The 17,763-nt window shown below is 44.0% G+C and overlaps 1 protein-coding gene across 3 annotated transcripts in view; it reads left to right on the forward strand.

Annotated features, from left to right (window-relative positions):
• The window catches only part of nbas (NBAS subunit of NRZ tethering complex), a 151,585-nt gene that overhangs the window by 124,511 nt on the left and 9,311 nt on the right, over positions 1-17,763 (forward strand). For all 3 annotated transcript variants that reach the window (XM_056428488.1, XM_056428489.1, XM_056428490.1), the window contains 3 exons: positions 6,708-6,847; positions 11,085-11,232; positions 13,183-13,317. In XM_056428488.1, coding sequence (XP_056284463.1) covers positions 6,708-6,847; positions 11,085-11,232; positions 13,183-13,317 — 423 coding nt within the window. The remainder of the gene's footprint in view (positions 1-6,707; positions 6,848-11,084; positions 11,233-13,182; positions 13,318-17,763) is intronic.

A 17,763-nucleotide genomic window follows, 5' to 3' on the forward strand; every position in this document is an offset into this window, starting at 1 on the left:
TGTCGGAATAGCCGTTTTTAATGTGTTCGCAATGTGGCTGTCAATAATTTAGTGGCGTCGGGCCACATCCAGTATTACCAGGGGTGGGATACCCCGGGCATTGTGTGCCCCACCAAAGGATCAATTTCCCCTCGGCTGGTGTACTCACACCAGCGAAAGTGAGATTGAATTATGGGCCGTGTGGATTTAGGACACCCGCTGCCCCTTGGACCGCTCGCCCAGGACCGCCGTGTTAAATTGATCAAACGCTTGAGATTAGCGGAACATGTCGACCTCATCACCTCCGTGGTTAAATCAACACGCGAAGGCCGCCGATCGGCCCCGACGCGCAGACAGACGGCATATGAATATCATCCTGCTGCAAGTGTTTGCTCCTCTTCAAGTTTAAACTAATGACACCGAACTAATAATTTAAACGAATCGGCGTGCTCGTTAGTTTCTCTGAGATCGTGTTGTTGTTGTTGTTGGAGGTTGAAAGTGGTTTTGAGTCCAACATTAGTCGTTTCATTCGCATGGGAAAAGGTCTGATTTAGGGTTATTTGAAATAACGATTTTGAATCTTTGAACAAAGTAAATCGTCTTAATTTGAATTTGAGCCCCTTTTTAGTGTTTTATACAAACTATTGCTGAATATTATACGCTTCCGGTTCCTGAATATATTTGTGTATAAAGCTACTGTACCAGACACGTCACTAATGTGTGTCAGCGATGGAAAGTATTAAAACACAATTCCATTCAATTTAATATTAAATTAATATCCATTGATGGATGTAGTTTATTTTAGATTAATGAAAAGCGTAATAAATAACCGCAGTTTTTAAAAATGTTTTTGATTTTATCTTTCAACAAATTGATAATTTCTTTCATTGGTTTTACTCAGACGCTGAGCCCACGTCCATGAAATGAGTTCTGGAGGAGGAGGGTTCTCGTTACGAGTGGGGTGAGGTTTGTCAAGCGGGCCCCTAATGTGCTCCTACTGACTGGCACTTTGATCCCAGCTTTCTCATTTATGATATTGATTGCATAAAGCTCCAGTTCCTCAAGGGGCAGACCAAATTGGTGTTTGCACAAAGAACAACAACCCTAAGGATTTGCAGATACACGCATAATACTCGTGTTTAATATTTCATATGGGGTGCAGTGGCTAGCACGGTCACCGCACAGCGAGAGGAGTTTGCACGTTCTCCCCTTGACAGCATTGGTTCCCTCCGGGTTCTCCGGCTTCCTCCCGCAGTCCAAAGACACAAGGCTCAGGTTAATAAACTTTGAATTGGCTGGAGGTGTGCATGTGACCATGAATGGTTATCTGTCTCTGTATATACACTACCGTTCAAAAGTTTGGGGTCACTTAGAAATGTCTTTATTTTTCAAAGAAAAGCACTGTTTTTTCAATAAAGATAACATTAATCAAAAATACACACTATACATTGTTAATGTGGTAAATGACTATTCTAGGTGGAAACGTCTGGTTTCTAATGAAATATCTCCAGAGGTGTGTAGAGGCCCATTTCCATCAACTATCACTCCAGTGTTCTAATGGTACATTGTGTTTACTAATCGCCTTAGAAGACTAATGTCTGATTAGAAAACCCTTGTGCAATTATGTTAGCACAGCTGAAAACAGTTATGATGGTGATATAAGCCATACAACTGGCCTTCCTTTGAGCTTGAAGTTTGAAGAACAAAATTAATACTTCAAATATTAATCATTATTTCTAACCTTGTCAATGTCTTGACTATATTTTCTATTCAATTTTCAATTCATTTGATAAATAAAAGTGAGTTTTCATGGAAGACACGAAATTGTCTGGATGACCCCAAACTTTTGAACGGTAGTGTATATACACACATATATATATATATATATATATATGCACACACATAAGTACATATATACATATATACACACACATAAGTATATATATTTATCTATACATTCATATATACATTCATAAATACATATATATGCACGCACATAAGTACATATTTATATATGTGGCACCCTGGACATTTTAAGGGCAAATCTTGTCAGAATTGTTATTGTATTGTATTGTGTTCGTATCTTTTCCCCCCCATCATCCTTATTTTCTTGTTATTATCATTTTAAACACTTTGTGTAGACTTAAAACTCACCTGCTTTCACTGTTTTGAAAGGCTTCACCTTTGAGAAGAGAAGGTTGCCTCATGCCCAAGCTTTCCTTAGACCGTAAATACGCACATTAGCTCTTAGATTTTGTTGGCAAATTTGTTTTATTGTCTCCGAATAAAAATACCTCAACTCTCGTTTTGGGCCTCGTGTGTGTGTGTGTGTGTGTGTAAAATGATCTACTGTATTAACTTCAAGTGTCACCTGTGTGTTGAAAGCAGTTAAAATGTAACCGACTCCAGTCGATCACTTTGATGTCGTGATATGTATTTGTTGAGCGTTTATCCCTCCAGGAAAACGGTGACATATGGAGGAAATTAATTTCACAGTAGTTTATTGAAGCTCTGCTTCAGCGGCATTCAGCTGATCGCTTTTTGATTTTGTGTGCACACCTGCTTGTTTGCATGTTTCTTAATATGGATGTGTGTGTGTGGGGTTAGGAGGAGGTGGGGAGGTGGGTGAGCCATCGCTCTCTCACACAGACACACCTACACACTCCACTGCAGTCTTTCTGTTTTTGACTTCAACTCCATTTGTATCCGTGTGTGTGTGTGTGTGTGTGTTTACCCACGTGGCATCTGACAGCTTTCTGCTCTGCCTATCGATTTGCCCCAAAGTGGCTCCCCTCTACACACACACACACACACACACACACAGTCAAACACACTTTCTCTCCGTTGCTTTTTTCATATATTTCATATGCCGATAACTGCATTGTAGTTTTTAATCAGTGGAGCGATACCGCGTCTGACTTCACAAGCTTTTCTTGAACAGACTACGGCTCACTCTGTAAATGATGTTTGATCTATATAAATGTGTAAGTGACTTCGTTATTGTGTAACTTTGTCAAACATGATGACATTTTAGTCAGTCGGTCTTCTTAGTTTTGGAAAGTCACTTTACACCCACCACCCACCAATGCAATGGTGTTTTCTTTTTTTTAAAGGTTGTCAAAGTAATAACTCATAATGTCAATATTAATTTACCCCAGCCTCCCCGTCGGCTTACATCGTTTTCGTGCATCGTTGTGCGAAAAGCCCGGCCACTTCTAGTCACTGTCGGCGAGCATTTTGCAGGAAATAAAGTATTGTTTACTTTCACGCCTGTGTGCATGCGCTGCTATCTGCTCTGTCACTCATGGTCCATGTTTGATTCTTTAATTTTTTCTCTTTTTGGAATGGCTTCATCTTTTCGTTCATAATTGATTCTCAAACAGTCCAAGAAATGTAAATATTAGGACGTAATTCTGTTTTACTACTATAGTCATATTCTCCCATTCGTTAATGTTAAGCCAGTTTCCCGATGCCAGATTTAACACTCGAAAATCACGTTTTGAACCGATGACGACACAAAGGGGGTAGATTAAAGCGACCATCAATTTTACTGGCTGAAATGACAACTTCCCTTGAGGGTTGTTATCAGTTTCAGTTCCTGTAGTTGGCCAACAAAGCGCCCGTTAGCTCAGTGGACATAGTGGATGGGATGCAGTTCTGAACAGGGCTTTTTTTTTTTTCATGCATCAAACTGAATGCAGCCGGTTAATGATATGCTCCCTGGCTGTGAAAGTAACACCAGGGTAAGTCACTCCTGGAGGTAGTAATTGGTGAGTCCGATACGCTCACGGTTGCAGCCTCCATCAGAGTAAATAAACCCACAACGGCACTTTGGCATGGAGAGGCATCTAACACTTGTTATTTAATGTACTCATCTGTGATTGGACAGTTGCTGCTTGGAGATGTTTAAACAGTTGGAAGTGGTAATGGGCCCCAAAAAAAAAAAGACAAATATATTGTTTTTGTTCTCACATATACTGTGTAATGAGCATTTATCCTGCTGCCTCCTACCGCAACAGATCGTTGGATGGACAGATGGGTCGCGGCGATAGGAAGCGAGTTTGCGAGTGATTGGAAAAACCTCGCCGGATGCACACGGGCAGACGGTATGGCGGCCGACCGGCTGAGACCACGAGTCGGGGTCTAACTCGCCAGCGCCCCTCTGCTTCGTGTTCCTGGCCACTGGCCGGACTCTCGCTGCCCTCCTGCCCTTCCGCACCCGCGATCTTTGTACACCACCACAGAGGAAATGTTGGATTGTAATCGCTCGGCATAATTAATTACCCGCCTTCCTCGTTAAGAAAATAAAAGCCTCGCCGCCACGCGGTAATTGGCAGCGGTGCGTTTGCGGCCTTCTGTAGGGGAGCGTTTGATTGGGGCGGTGCGCGTCCGTGCGAGAGGATGTCGTAATCTTACGTGAAGAGAGAGCATGTTTGATGGAGTTTGTAATGTGTGTTAAATGGGGAACATTCAATCCTAATATAATTAAGGGATCTCGAGGCCTTTGCATATTTAAAAGAAATTAATAAATGTGACCACACAACTTTTATAAAATGCTCCAATAGCGACAGCGTGTTCGGCATTCAGTATTCCGAACACAGTGAGGCAATAACGATGATTAACAGGCTTTGGGTTGCAGTTTACGTTCAGTGATGGATTTGAGAGCTTTAGATTGCGGTGAGGGCTTTTTACAGGTAGTTAAGATTCCCTTTCTGTTTCCCAAATGACCTCCATTTCCAGAGGGTCCTGAGCTTCAGCTTTAATCATTTATTGCTCCCCCCCCCCCCACCCCACCCCCCACCGTGAGGCGCTTCACTACACCACTGTGCATGCTGCTGCTGCTTATTTGCATAAGCATTTACTTGTAAATTAGGGATTTAACACCGCTGATCAGTAAGAGTATCAGTACTTTATTAAGGAAATCAGCCAATGTGAGTTCTGCCTAATTACAATCAAGCCACCGTGTTGGTCCGTTGTATCACAATTACTCGAGCAAGTGGATTATATGGAGCCCCACTAACGGCGAAAGAAAAAGTGATGATTTTTACGCGCCATTTTTGATTACCTATCTGGCGATATTATTTCACATGAAGGGGGATGCAGGTTTTTGAAAAATGAGAAAGAAAAAGAAACTTCATTGTGCAGGGCTGTGACTTTCTTTCATGTTCAGGAACATCTTAATTGCCAGTGTCAATCAAACTATCATTTTCAACTTCTTTTGGAAATCTGGGCATCTTTGTTATGGCCAATCAATGAGATTTTTGGCAGGTGGAGTTTTTGTGGCTAGTTAAAATCACCAAAATAGCGGAAAAGCGACTCACCTGCAGCGCTCCGATGTGGCTTCTCAACACGCGTCTCTCGGGTACACGTTCTGTTTAAAAGCTTCCAGAAGGATACCATGCCACAGCGCTGTTTTTTTGCAGCATTGATAGCATGACTGATTTTTTGTATTTGTGTGACAGAGACAAGTTTCGTTTTCATTTCGATGGCAAGAGAATCGCTGCGGTCCTCTTTGGCATCTTAATGTAGCTATTTATCATCTCTAAGGAAAAGTGTTTTACTGCCTCCAAATGCATTTGTATTACATTATTTTTCAACGTGGCCGCTTAATTGTCTCACCCAAATATGAGTAATTTGGTGCAACAGTAGATCTCACCAGCACAGAAGGTTTCTGTACTAACCCGTCTTCTTTACAGAAGCGCCATAATAAAGGTTTAAAGTGTTCACGGCTTCATTCGCAGACAGTCGCTAGTGTCTTAAAATGTTCAAATGAGTTTGTGTAGAGGCCTTTACGCTGATGAAAAATCGCCAGGCTTTACATTGATATCCAGTCTTATAAATTTGATCCGACCACTGAGGCTGAAACTATGTTTTATGAGTCTGGCTGCAAGTGATGTGTGTGTGTGCGCGCGTGTGTGTGTGTCTGTGTGTGTGACGGAGCCTGTCTTTGCAGCAGCCACGCTATGGCAGGTTGTAGTTTTCCCCTCAGAAATCAGCCGCTCTCTGAACTGTTAAATCACACTAGAAGCCAACCTTTGAGAAGAAAATTAATTACTTTCTCTCCTCCTCTCAATTTTTTTTCTTCTCCACATTAACCCTCCCTCTTTCCCTTTCACTCGCTCTCTTTTTTCAAAATAGTATAGAATAGGTTTGGCCACTGGTGCCGTTTTTATTTTTTATTTTTTTTAAACGAACATTGAAACGTGCCATTACGCACGAAGCCCTCGCTTCCTTCCTCTCGGCACCTTGTTTGACGTTTGCTTTGTCGCCCCGTCTGGATTGAGGGTTCGTGATTGCGCAGTTCATTTGGGGCCCCCGGTTCTGGCACGACGCCTTTCCACACAAACGCCACTGCAATCATTAGGTTGTCAAGTTTTGCCATCCCGATCGAGTGCTTCATTTGAAATCAATGAGCGCTGCTCTCCGGTTTCTGTTGTGCTGGTTTTGGATAGAGTCTAGTGCAAATGTCAGAGAGAATAAATCACTGAAATCCACTTGATGCTGCCATCCAGCAACGTATTGATCCACAACATTGCACGTGTCGCAGAATTTGAAGGAAACAGACGGTTACTGTGGTAACTCAACACTCAATGCACCTCATGTGTGCTCACTGAACTGGTGCTATGTTGTAATCAAGAGCCTCGCCCCCCCCCCCCCCCCGGTGCTTTTTGGGCCCGAGTGGATTTGCCTTTCTCACGCCCGTCCCTTTTCTCCACCTCTCCTCTCAGGTTCAGATAGAAGACGTGGAGGATGAGGACAAGAGATACGCCCTCTTCCTGGACCTGCTGGAAGCTGCACACAAGTGGGAGGACTTTCAGCTGCTCTCGCTCCTCCTACAAGCTTGGCCACCAATGATGAAAGAGGAAGTGTAAGACGAATTATTTTACCTTTTTTCCCCCATTGCCCTTTGCTCGAAGCAATAGTTTCATATTTTGGGAGGCGCTACTGCCGGAGGCTATTTAGCTTAGCTTAGCTTAGCATTTAGACAAAACAAAGAGAAACATCTGGCCAAAGGTCTAATCTTTACAAAACAACATTACTAGAGGCCTTAGTGGCCTTATTCTTCAAAGCTAATCAACTGCTGGCTGTAGTCTTATATTTAACCTATGGACACGAGGGATATTGATCTTCTACCCTTTAACTCATCTAAATGTCAAAACTATTCCGGTATTCCTCTAGTACATTTTTTTCCCGTGTGTGTAGTTAATGAGCAGCTATATCATTCTGACATACAGAATTAAAGAAAACCTTACTCGCCCCTCTTTTAACATCCTCTCTCACTGACCTCTCAGCATCTTCAGTAAATTCAGTTGTAAAGTTCAAATGTAAAATCAGAGCTTTTCCAGTTGCTCAGTGAGTGTTTTTTGTTTTATTAAACAGAGTTCATACTGTAGCTTGGTTGTGAACAAAATAAAGGCCATACGAAGGCATTGACATAATAATGTTGGACTTCTGTGCAATGTGTTTTCATCCCTCCTCCCCATGGAGAACACTGCCTCTGCTCACTCAGGTCTGCGTGTTGCACCGAGGCCAGTTGGAAATGGAAACCGGCGTCTTCCCCGAGCTTCAGGCTCTGGGCTTCTTGCATCAGCTGGCATCTTATGGGCCAGTGTTGGCTGTATTTTCGATAAGTGCCTAATGATGTGAACGCTCTTCCCCTTCTCCATTGTTCTTGATTAAAAGTGAGTGGTACTCTGAGGCCCGCCGAGACGATACGGGGGTTGTGCTGCCGGGAGTTTATTCCTTCCAGCTCGGTCGAAGCGGACGGCGTTTCAGACGGTTTCGATCAGCAATTTAAAGTCGAGTTCTTCTCCAGTAGTTGTTAGAAACTCAGAGCTGTTTATTTGTGTGTGTGTGTGTGTGTCAGCTTTATCGTGATCATTACCTTCGCATTGAAAATGCGGAAGGTTTTGTTTTGATCGCCGTGTATTTATTTATTTATTTGTATGCGTGTTACTCGCATAACTCAAAAAGTATTAAACCGAATCGCATGAAATTTGGTGGGATGATTGGTTATTATCCGGGGACCATTTGATTATATTTTGGGATCGATCGGGTCCAAGGTCAAGGTCATGAAAACGTCAACATCTTCTTTTTAACATAGCGCGGTCAATTTCTATCCAATTGGCATGCAACTAATGCCAAAATGTTCATAATTCAATGCCCAATCTTGTGATATTCGAAGGTATGCACTCTACCGAGTGCCCGTTCTAGTTACTGATGCGTTGGTTTAAGCACAAGCTGCCTGTGGGATACTTTCTTTCAAGTCCAAATGAACTGTATTTGGTCCGATGAGGGGAGTCACAGTCCTGCAGTGACTTCCCAACCTGCTGTCGGTGTAACCGTGATGTCGGGAAGCTCCAGAGACGGACTCCCAGGATCAGTAACGCCAGCAACGAGGACATCCTGTCATTCTTTCTTAAGAAATGACCAACTCATCCCTTCTCAAAGTCTCTGGCGATTAGTTACAACTCCAATGTATTGAAAGGGAGGGGGGAATGTGTGTTTTTAGAGTTGTAGCCGTGTCACAAACTAAATGAAAAGAATCAGGAGCGAGTTTAAAGATGCTTTTTAAATCCTCAGTGCTTTGGAAGTGGACTGAGTTTGAGGGAGTCAGTCTTCTTAACTGCAAAGCGGTGGGAGAGCTGGGATTAGGCTCCGGACGACGCAGTTGCTTCAAGTTCAGTCACAGATCTCACTGACTTTGTGAATAGCTGCAGTCAAACCGTCACCGCTGGGACCGTCGGCCACAGCCACTTTGTTTCAGCTGTGGACTCAGCTGTTGTCCTGCAATTCTGATTTAAACGCACACACACAATGCCGAGCACAAAGGCAGCTTCCGATTATGGATTTTAGTTTTTGGCTTGTCGCTGCAGTCGGCCTCATTCAAACCGCTCGAGTTAATTTGCTGCAATAGAAACGTAAAGGGCCTCTTTTGAAGCTCAGGAGCCTGGAATGTACGGCTGACCTGTGTTTAGTGTGCGTTTTAATGTGCACAAAACTCAGAATAAGTTAACCTTCAAATGTCCAATCCGGACTTGAGGGGTGCGAGACACACGGTGCACCTCAACATTTGGTCTGACTCTGGAAGAGGTGTCCACGGCGTGTGTCTGTCGAGGGGAACACGTTTTCAGAAGGACTACAAGAGGCGCTTGTGTTGAGCTATATTGAGTTGCATCTGAAAAGCGTATCCCTCTTTGTCCGGCCGCATAAACTGAGTCACGATTCAAAGCTCGACTGGGGGCCGGCTGTGACTCACACTGCACCCCGTGACAGATTTGGCGAGCACACAGCTCTCAGCAGAGCCTCCCCGTGCCCCCTGGTAAAGCACAGGAAGCAGCAGTGTGTGTGTGTGTGTGTGTGTGCTCCCATGGCCGCGTCATCCGGAAGGTGAAGCAGCTTGTCAGAACGAGACGCCCCCGGTAGCTGGATGGAGAGCTGCCTTTGATACTGACGGTCAAGCACAGACGCCCTGCTGTCCTCCCTGCTGTCTCTGTTTCTTTCTCCTTTCAAAGCTTTTTTTTTTTCTCTCCTCTTTTTATTTTATCACACGCACACCATCTCCTTTTGCAGATATACACAGGCACACACACACACACACACACATCACAGGGTCTTCATCTAACACGCTTTCTTCAGACCCCCTCCAGCCGCCTCGTCTGACGTCGGAGTTCAACCACTTTTAATTTCTCATCATAGAGCGAAGGATTTATCGGCATGTCGCCATCTACTCTTTATCGTGTGAAAACACCCGCAGTGAAACAAAGCCCTTGTTCATGTCAGATTCATCCTCTCATCTCCTAGCACCTCTTCTTCGGGTTTTTTCCGGACTGTTTGATATTTAATGTTACTGCTTGTTGTGTTAATCACGTACGTAACCTCCTTTTTAGTGGTGCTTTGCTGCTGCTCTCTGATAGTTGAGATATAGATGAATAGATGGATAGATAGATGGATAGATATATAGATATAGAGATGGACAGATCTATAGACAGACAGAAAGATTGATAGATAGATAGATAGATAGATAGATGGATAGATTGAGAGATGGACAGATATACAGATATATAGATGGAGAGATGGACAGATATACAGATATATAGATGGAGAGATGGACAGTTATATAGACAGACAGAAATATAGATAGATAGATGGAGAGATGATCAATAGATGGATAGATACACAGATGGATAAATAGATTGATAGATAGATACACAAATGGATAGATAGATAGATGGATAGATGGAGAGATGGACAGATATATAGACAGACAGAAAGATAGATAGATAGATAGATGGATTGATTGATAGATGGAGAGATATATAGATGGATAGATAGATAGATGGAGAGATGGATAGATACACAGATGGATAGATAGATAGATGGATAGAAAGATTGTTAGATAGATAGAAGGATAGATAGATAGAAGGATAGATAGATAGACAGACAGTTATTGGGATTTGATTAAAGCCTTGACTCCAGGCCATGCTAATGATAATATTAATAGAATTAATTATTTCAACAGGATCCATCTCTCAACCGAGATCTAATTAAGAGATAATGAGTCGTTGTGTGGTTCCCACAGGTGTATTCCTCCCTCCTATGACTGATATTAATAAAGATCCGTGAAGGTCGTATCGCCGTAACGTCGTTGGCATTTTGCTGGCCTTGGTGGGAGCTAATCGGTTACTCTGGAGGCATTAGCAAAGGTGCTCACACACACACACACACAGAGAGAGAGACCGTCCAACATCTTTCCTCCTTGCTTACACGTCAACGTCAGACTTCATGAGATCGCCTCTAAACCTCTTGATCCCTGTGTCTGAGCTCCTGTCAGCCTGTGACTTAATGCTGTTCTTCTTATGTGGCTGCTGGATTTATGCATCATGGCATCCCGTCGTCGGGCTGCTGTGACCCGGTGATCGTCTCCCATCCGGGGACACGGGAGTACTGGATGAATGGCATGACAGGAGTTGCTCATGCTCTTTTCCCACATGTTCTATGCTCCTGAACACGCTCACTAATGCAGCTCATCACCAGGCGGCGTGCCTCTCGTGTACAGACACACACACACTCATTCACGGCTCCGTCTCGCCGTCTGTTTCCAGGGCGGCGTCGGAGCGTAACCCCTGGGTGGTGCTGACGTCGGCCCTGCTGACCCGCAGCCAGGTGTCGGAGGTCAGATCGGACCTGGGTCAGCAGATCGTCACCATGGTGCGGTCCATCTACGACACCAAGCACAAGCTTCCCGTGCAGGTAAACATCAAAACATCAAAACATCCTCTCGGAGATTAATCCTTCTTTGTTTTTCAGCCCAATGCCTTTAACCCTCCTGTCACCTTTAGGGTCAATTTGACCCCATTCAATGTTTAACGTCGGTGTTCTTTCGGGTCAATTTGACCCCAGGCTGTTTTTCACTGTGTCAAACGTATAAGAAATATCAACTTTTTTATATATTTAAAGGGCTATTTAGGTAGTCAACAAACAAACATAAAGTACCTCACACTTAAACTTGGGAAACAATATTAATTCTAATAATTTTCTGGAGGTTTTAATTGTTGGGGTCAAATTGACCCCGAGGGTAAAATATGTTAGTACATGTTAAGGTAACAGGAGGGGTGATTGCAGGCGTGTTTCAGATCTCACTTTCCAGAAGTCACCGCTTGTGCACATTTTCTTTTTAAATTTTTTTTCATTACTGGAGACGGAGGTGCATAACGCAGGTTCCAAAAGTAACACATCTCTCCATGCCTCATACTTTGAGGAGAAACAGAACAAATAAAACATGAAAAGATCCAAAATAAAAGTTCGGTGGCCAATTTGAGTCAAAACATTCTCGTGAGCCTCTCGGAGTATATTACATTTTTCTCTGAGCTTGGATATGAGATTGTATCTTTGTAATTATTTGGTGCTGCAAAGATGGCGCCGGGTGGACTCGGGTCAATTGGGGAGACATCTGAGCGAGTGTTAAAAACACCTTCTGAAGAGCAGAGTGCCACTTTGGGATTGTTTGCCACAGACACCCAGTTCATAACACTGCAAGTGCATTTCAATGACACTCTTAAAGATCATTACTGCACATCCAGTGAGCAGAGTGAACATTTTGAACCAAAGAAAAAAAAAACTCTCCAACACATTTTCCATTGTGATGAATATCTCACCGCAGCGCCACCATCTCCCCCCACGTCTTCATACCGACGCCGGAAGCCATTAAGCGTGTTACCCACGGCAACGAGTTAGCATCGGCTCGGTACTTTTTTGCAAAGTACAATAGGCGCTCGCCGCTCTTTGATACCCGACTGCCCCTAATGCTACTCATGCCCTGCTGAGCGCCATGCGAGAGGTGAGCCGAACGCCATCCTGTACATATAGCTGATATTAGTTTAGCGCTAATGCTATTCAGCGTGAATAGGCTAGTGTCTGCCCGGCTGTCTAATATTAGATAGATAGATAGATAGATAAATACTTTATTAATCCCCAAGGGGAAATTTGTCGAAGCAGTAGCAGCACCAATAAACTAAACACACGAGAATAAAATATAAAATATAAAAAACAGGGATGAAAGATATAGATGTATACAAGAAGTATACAAAGTAAAATATAAAATATATATGTATATATACAACATATATGCATACACAATACAATACTAATGACTAAAATTAAATTAAATATAAAAATATTAAATATTAAATATAGACAGTGTGCAAAATGCAAAGTGTGTGTATGTGTGTAGTGTAAATGAAAAGTGTGTGTATGTGTGCAGTGTAAATGTAGTGTGTGTGTGTGTGGGGGGGGGGGGGTAGAAAGAGGCCTTTTTACTCTGTTCTGAGCAGCTTTAATTTTAATCTGCTGGAATGAAGCCGCCAGAGCACGGGGAAGTCAGATCGCCTCGTGATATCCATATATTGCTGGAGAGGACTGTGTGTCTGGTCTGTGTGTGTTTGTGTGTGTTTGTGTGTCGACCTTTTGTGAAGTATGATGTGCCGGCATGTCTGTACAGTATATGCACATCGATTCACCTTGACTGTCCCTCGCCTACTCTCTTCCCTCTGTCTCCTGCTCTCCTCTCTTCTCCTCTCTCGCTCTTTTTCAAATGTATTTTCATCACACTTTTGCCTTTAATCTCGGCCCCGCCTCCATTCGTCCGTTCATCAACACATTTCTTTCCACCATTCCCCCCCCCTCCCCTCTCTTCCTCTCCAGTGTATCAGACTTATAGCTGGCCTGCTGCTCCAAGACCGGCAGAGCCTCCAGCAGCCTGCACTCAAACTGATGGCGGAGAGCGCCGATGAGCAACTGCTGCAGCTGACTCTGGATCAGATCAACAGCATGAGCGCAGTAAGTGGCGTCGTAATGGTCTGCATGGTCCACAGTTTACATGCAAACATTGTCGAACTTCTTTTAAATGTCATTGGTTATTTGTTGTGTGAAGTTTGTGGAGGTCAAGGATGATAAAACGGCAAATAGCAGAACATCTTCACATTTGAGTTGTTTTTAATAAGAAAAAGTTTGACTTTTTTCTCTTGATAAATGGCTTAAATTATTGAATGGATCAGAATTGTTATTAATTATCTGTTAATCAAAGGATCCAATGGTTCTTCTAAACCTGTTGCCTTGCAGCCCGTAAAGATTCAGGAAATATTTCATTTAAAAATATTAAAAGTCTAAAAAAATAATCATCTTTTGTGAAACAGGTATTTTTTTCATCTGCTGACCCCTCAGATTTACCCTCAGTGGCACGGATCTATGTAATAAAAGCAATGGACTACAAAAAGAAATGTGGGCTGCAAAGGAGAGAACTGATAAAAATGTGAGCCAAAACTTATAAAAACCTCTTCACAGGTCGTAAGATATGAATGAAGGTTCATCAATAGAATCATAAGCCGGTGCTCATTCACTCGAGAACCGTCCTCTGGTTCTGGGCAGCCACGATCGGATAAGAGAGTAATAGTTAAAGTCCGTGTGGGCGGGCCTCCGCTGGTTCCCCATCAGATAAGCAATTGTCACAAAGCAGGCCTCTCAGACCCAGCAGACCCGCTCTGTGTGCCTGCATCAGATAAGAGAAAGACACTCTAATAAGTGACAGAGCGCCTATTAAATGAAACGTTAAAGCTCCGGTATCGGTACACCTGAGCAGCGCCGCGCCGCTTTTATCCCACAGAGAGCAGCGAGTGTGTGTGTGGGGGGGCTGGAGGAGGCGGGGTGTTGGAGATGGAAGGCGAAGAGATGTGCGATTTAGATGTGTAGAAGAGGAAGTCAGCTGGAGGAGGGGAAACGGGTGTTAAGAGCGAGGGATGAGATGAGAAGGGAAATTGCAAAGACGGAACAGATGTATGAAACATGTAAAGCAAGGACGACCGAGAGGTAGAGGGGACGGAGCGGGGAGGGGGTAAAGAGGAGGGGGCGAATGGAGTGAGACGGGTCGTGTGTCGGCTCGCTTTGAAAAGAGAGCCGAGCGAACGGGGCCACGCTCAGAGGAGCAGAGCCGTGTTCCTCTGAGGATGACATCATCAGACGGACGGTCTGACGGCTAATGCGTCTGATAATGTGTGGCTCGCAGCAGGCATGTGGGTGTGTGTCTGTCTGTGTGTGTGTTTTTGTCTGTGTGTGTGTGTGTGTATTTGCCTGTCTGTGTGTGTGTTTTTGTCTGTGTGTGTGTGTGTGTATTTGCCTGTCTGTGTGTGTTTTTGACTGTGTGTGTGTGTATTTGTCTGTCTGTGTGTGTGTATTTGTCTGTCTGTGTGTGTGTTTTTGTCTGTCTGTGTGTGTGTGTGTATTTGTCTGTCTGTGTGTGTTTTTGTCTGTCTGTGTGTGTGTGTATTTGCCTGTCTGTGTGTGTGTTTTTGTCTCTGTGTGTGTGTGTATTTGTCTGTCTGTGTGTGTGTTTTTGTCTGTCTGTGTGTGTGTATTTGCCTGTCTGTGTGTGTGTTTTTGTCTGTGTGTGTGGGTCTGTATTTATCTGTCTGTGTGTGTGTATTTGTCTGTCTGTGTGTGTGTTTTTGTCTGTCTGTCTGTGTGTGTGTGTGTGTGTATTTGTCTGTCTGTGTGTGTGTCTGTCTCTGTGTGTGTGTGTGTGTATTTGTCTGTCTGTGTGTGTCTGTCTGTGTGTGTGTATTTGCCTGTCTGTGTGTGTGGGTCTGTATTTATCTGTCTGTGTTTTTCAGGGTGTGTATTTGTCTGTCTGTCTGTCTGTGTCTGTGTGTGTGTGTGTGTCTGTGTGTGTGTGTGTGTGTGTATTTGTCTGTCTGTGTGTGTGTGTGTGTGTGTGTTTGCTATGTTTGTTTTCTAGTCCAGTGTTTATGATTTTAAAGAATCTGTTCAGTCAAATTACATAGAGGTTCAGGTTATCAAACTTAGTGATGGAATTTGTATTTAGAGAGGCTCCTATCCAACTTTTTTCCCCCCGATATTATTTCTGAGAGCCTAACGGGGTCGGCGAGGTCACGCTGCTTCATGTCCGACGATCGTATTTCACGAGATATGAAAAAACAATCCAGGAAGTTTTAAGACTTATGAGACGGCAGAGCGCTGCACATGAGTTTCTGACACTCTCATATCGGATTTTATGAATGTAAACAATAGAAATATAGCGCACGTCCTCTTACCTACAGATGGCCTGGACTCTTCAGCCCATCGGGATCCCAAATGATTCATTTTCCTTCAGTCAATCAGACATTCCGATGAGAGCACCGTGGAAGCTCGACTATAATTGGCATTTGTTATTATTAAATTACTTTAGGCGTTTCATCTCTTTTGTCACATTGTTTCATTCCTACACATAAAAGCTCCATTCATCACAGAAAACATGTGGATTTTATTAACATTCGTGTCTACATTACCAAGTCCGGGGCCGATTTTGTCCATATCGCATCCTATATTTATCCGCTAACAACCGCACTCCTAATTAAATACATGAGCACGCCACGCCACTCTGAGTGACGGACGGGCCTTATCTTCAGCCACGGCCGCTGTGTTTCCCCTGGCACTCGGCTCTGCATCCGATGTCATAGATTACGACGCACATTGTTTTTCTCCAGTATCGACATTGCTTTTCTGTCGTTTTTTTCCATAAGAGAGATGGCCTTGGATCAATCACACACACACACACACAAAAGATGGAATGTGAAGATTATTTTTTAATTAAAATGGTGTTACAGAAAACTACGAGACACAGAAAGAAAAGAAGAGAAAAAAAAGGCATATATTTGTCTTTTATTTTGCTTTACATTCACTGCCACGGTGGGCATAGAGGTATTGGGGGGGGGGGGTGGAGGAAGAAAGGAGTGGGAGTTGAGTGTATGATTTGAAAGGAAGAGAAAAGAAGTAGTAGAGAGAGAGAGAGCGCAGGTAATGAAGAAGTGTTCTCAATGATGCGGGAAGAAGCCGTGTTCGCATGCAGGCTTTTATTTCTTTTCACTGGGAGCAGAAGCACATGTGGCCTCTCCGCTCGCACTTTCTCTCTCCCTCCCTCCCTCCCTCCCTTATATCCTCCATTCCTCCTCCGCTCTCCTCGTCCTAGTGAAGATATATGGACCATGCAGGAGCAGGGAGCCAGAGGTGAATACCGGGCTGACTAATGGAAGACGGAGATAAGGAGGCTGATAAGGGCCGTCCTGCCAATATGAATGAGCTGTCAGGGCAACACGTACAGCGCACACACACACACACACACACACACACACAACTGCAGTCAACACCAAAAATGCCGCATGATGTTAAAAGTGACATTATCGTCTCTTTCGACTTCCGGGTCACGACATGGGAGGGAGGGGGGGAGGAGGGCGGCGGGATCTCAAGCATGCGCAAAGACGCAAAGTCCAGTTCCTAATCCAATTCACCGTTACATGCAGCGATAGTCGAATTATCAACCGGATCGGATCGAGTTATCCAGGGGTGTTAATCGGATCGTAGTCGGACCGCACATAGTCGAACAAAGGTGTTTACGTGAAACGGATAATTCGATTTCAGTCCGACTAAGCCAGTTATTCGAATGCATGTAAACACGGTCACTGGCAGCTCGTGTTAGAGCAGGAAAAATAACATTCCTGAAGACAAAAGGACAACTTCCACCGATAAATGCGTCTCTCGTGCTCCCGTGGCTTCTCCGAAGCATCGTACACCTTGTTCACGATGACGAGCGGTGTGGGAGTGTGTGTGATGGAGCCGTTATGAATCTTAATTGCTTATTAAAGTGGGCTTGTTTACACCTTTTGTGTCATATTAGACTTGTTAATCTTGCTCAACCTGTGTTTGGGATGTGACGCACACGAGCAAACCCATCTTTATTTTTATAATATATATATATATATTTTTAGTTCACAGCCTCTTCTGTCACTTTCAATCATGTCGCGCCGTAAGAAAGGACCGTGCACATGTGTGCGTGTGTGTGTGTGTGCGCGCGCTTAGTCGCACCACTAAAGCCCGGGGAAAGAGAGGACGGAGGGATGGGAAGCGGAGGCTGAGGAAAGGAGAGAAACGGATGAGAGAAGAAGGGAAGGAGACGGTCGTGTGTTGCTCGGCATTCCAAAGATGCTTTTTGATTTAGATGACAAAGGAAGGCTCGGCCGACACATTATGGATTAGGCACTCTACGTGTACCGTAACTCCAATTCGGCTCTCGGCCCGGTTTAACTCCGGGAGACAGAAGGCCGAGACGGAAAGAGAGAGACGTGCAGAGTGAGAATAGAAAACAAGGGTGTTGAAAATTGACCGGACCAATCGGTCGATAGTTAGCGTCCATTGAAGACGAGCGGGAGAGACGACCTTGGCTGTCTTTCACAGGGC

The sequence above is a fragment of the Pseudoliparis swirei genome, chromosome 12, assembly GCF_029220125.1.
Source record: "Pseudoliparis swirei isolate HS2019 ecotype Mariana Trench chromosome 12, NWPU_hadal_v1, whole genome shotgun sequence".
Classification (NCBI taxonomy): Eukaryota; Metazoa; Chordata; class Actinopteri; order Perciformes; family Liparidae; genus Pseudoliparis; species Pseudoliparis swirei.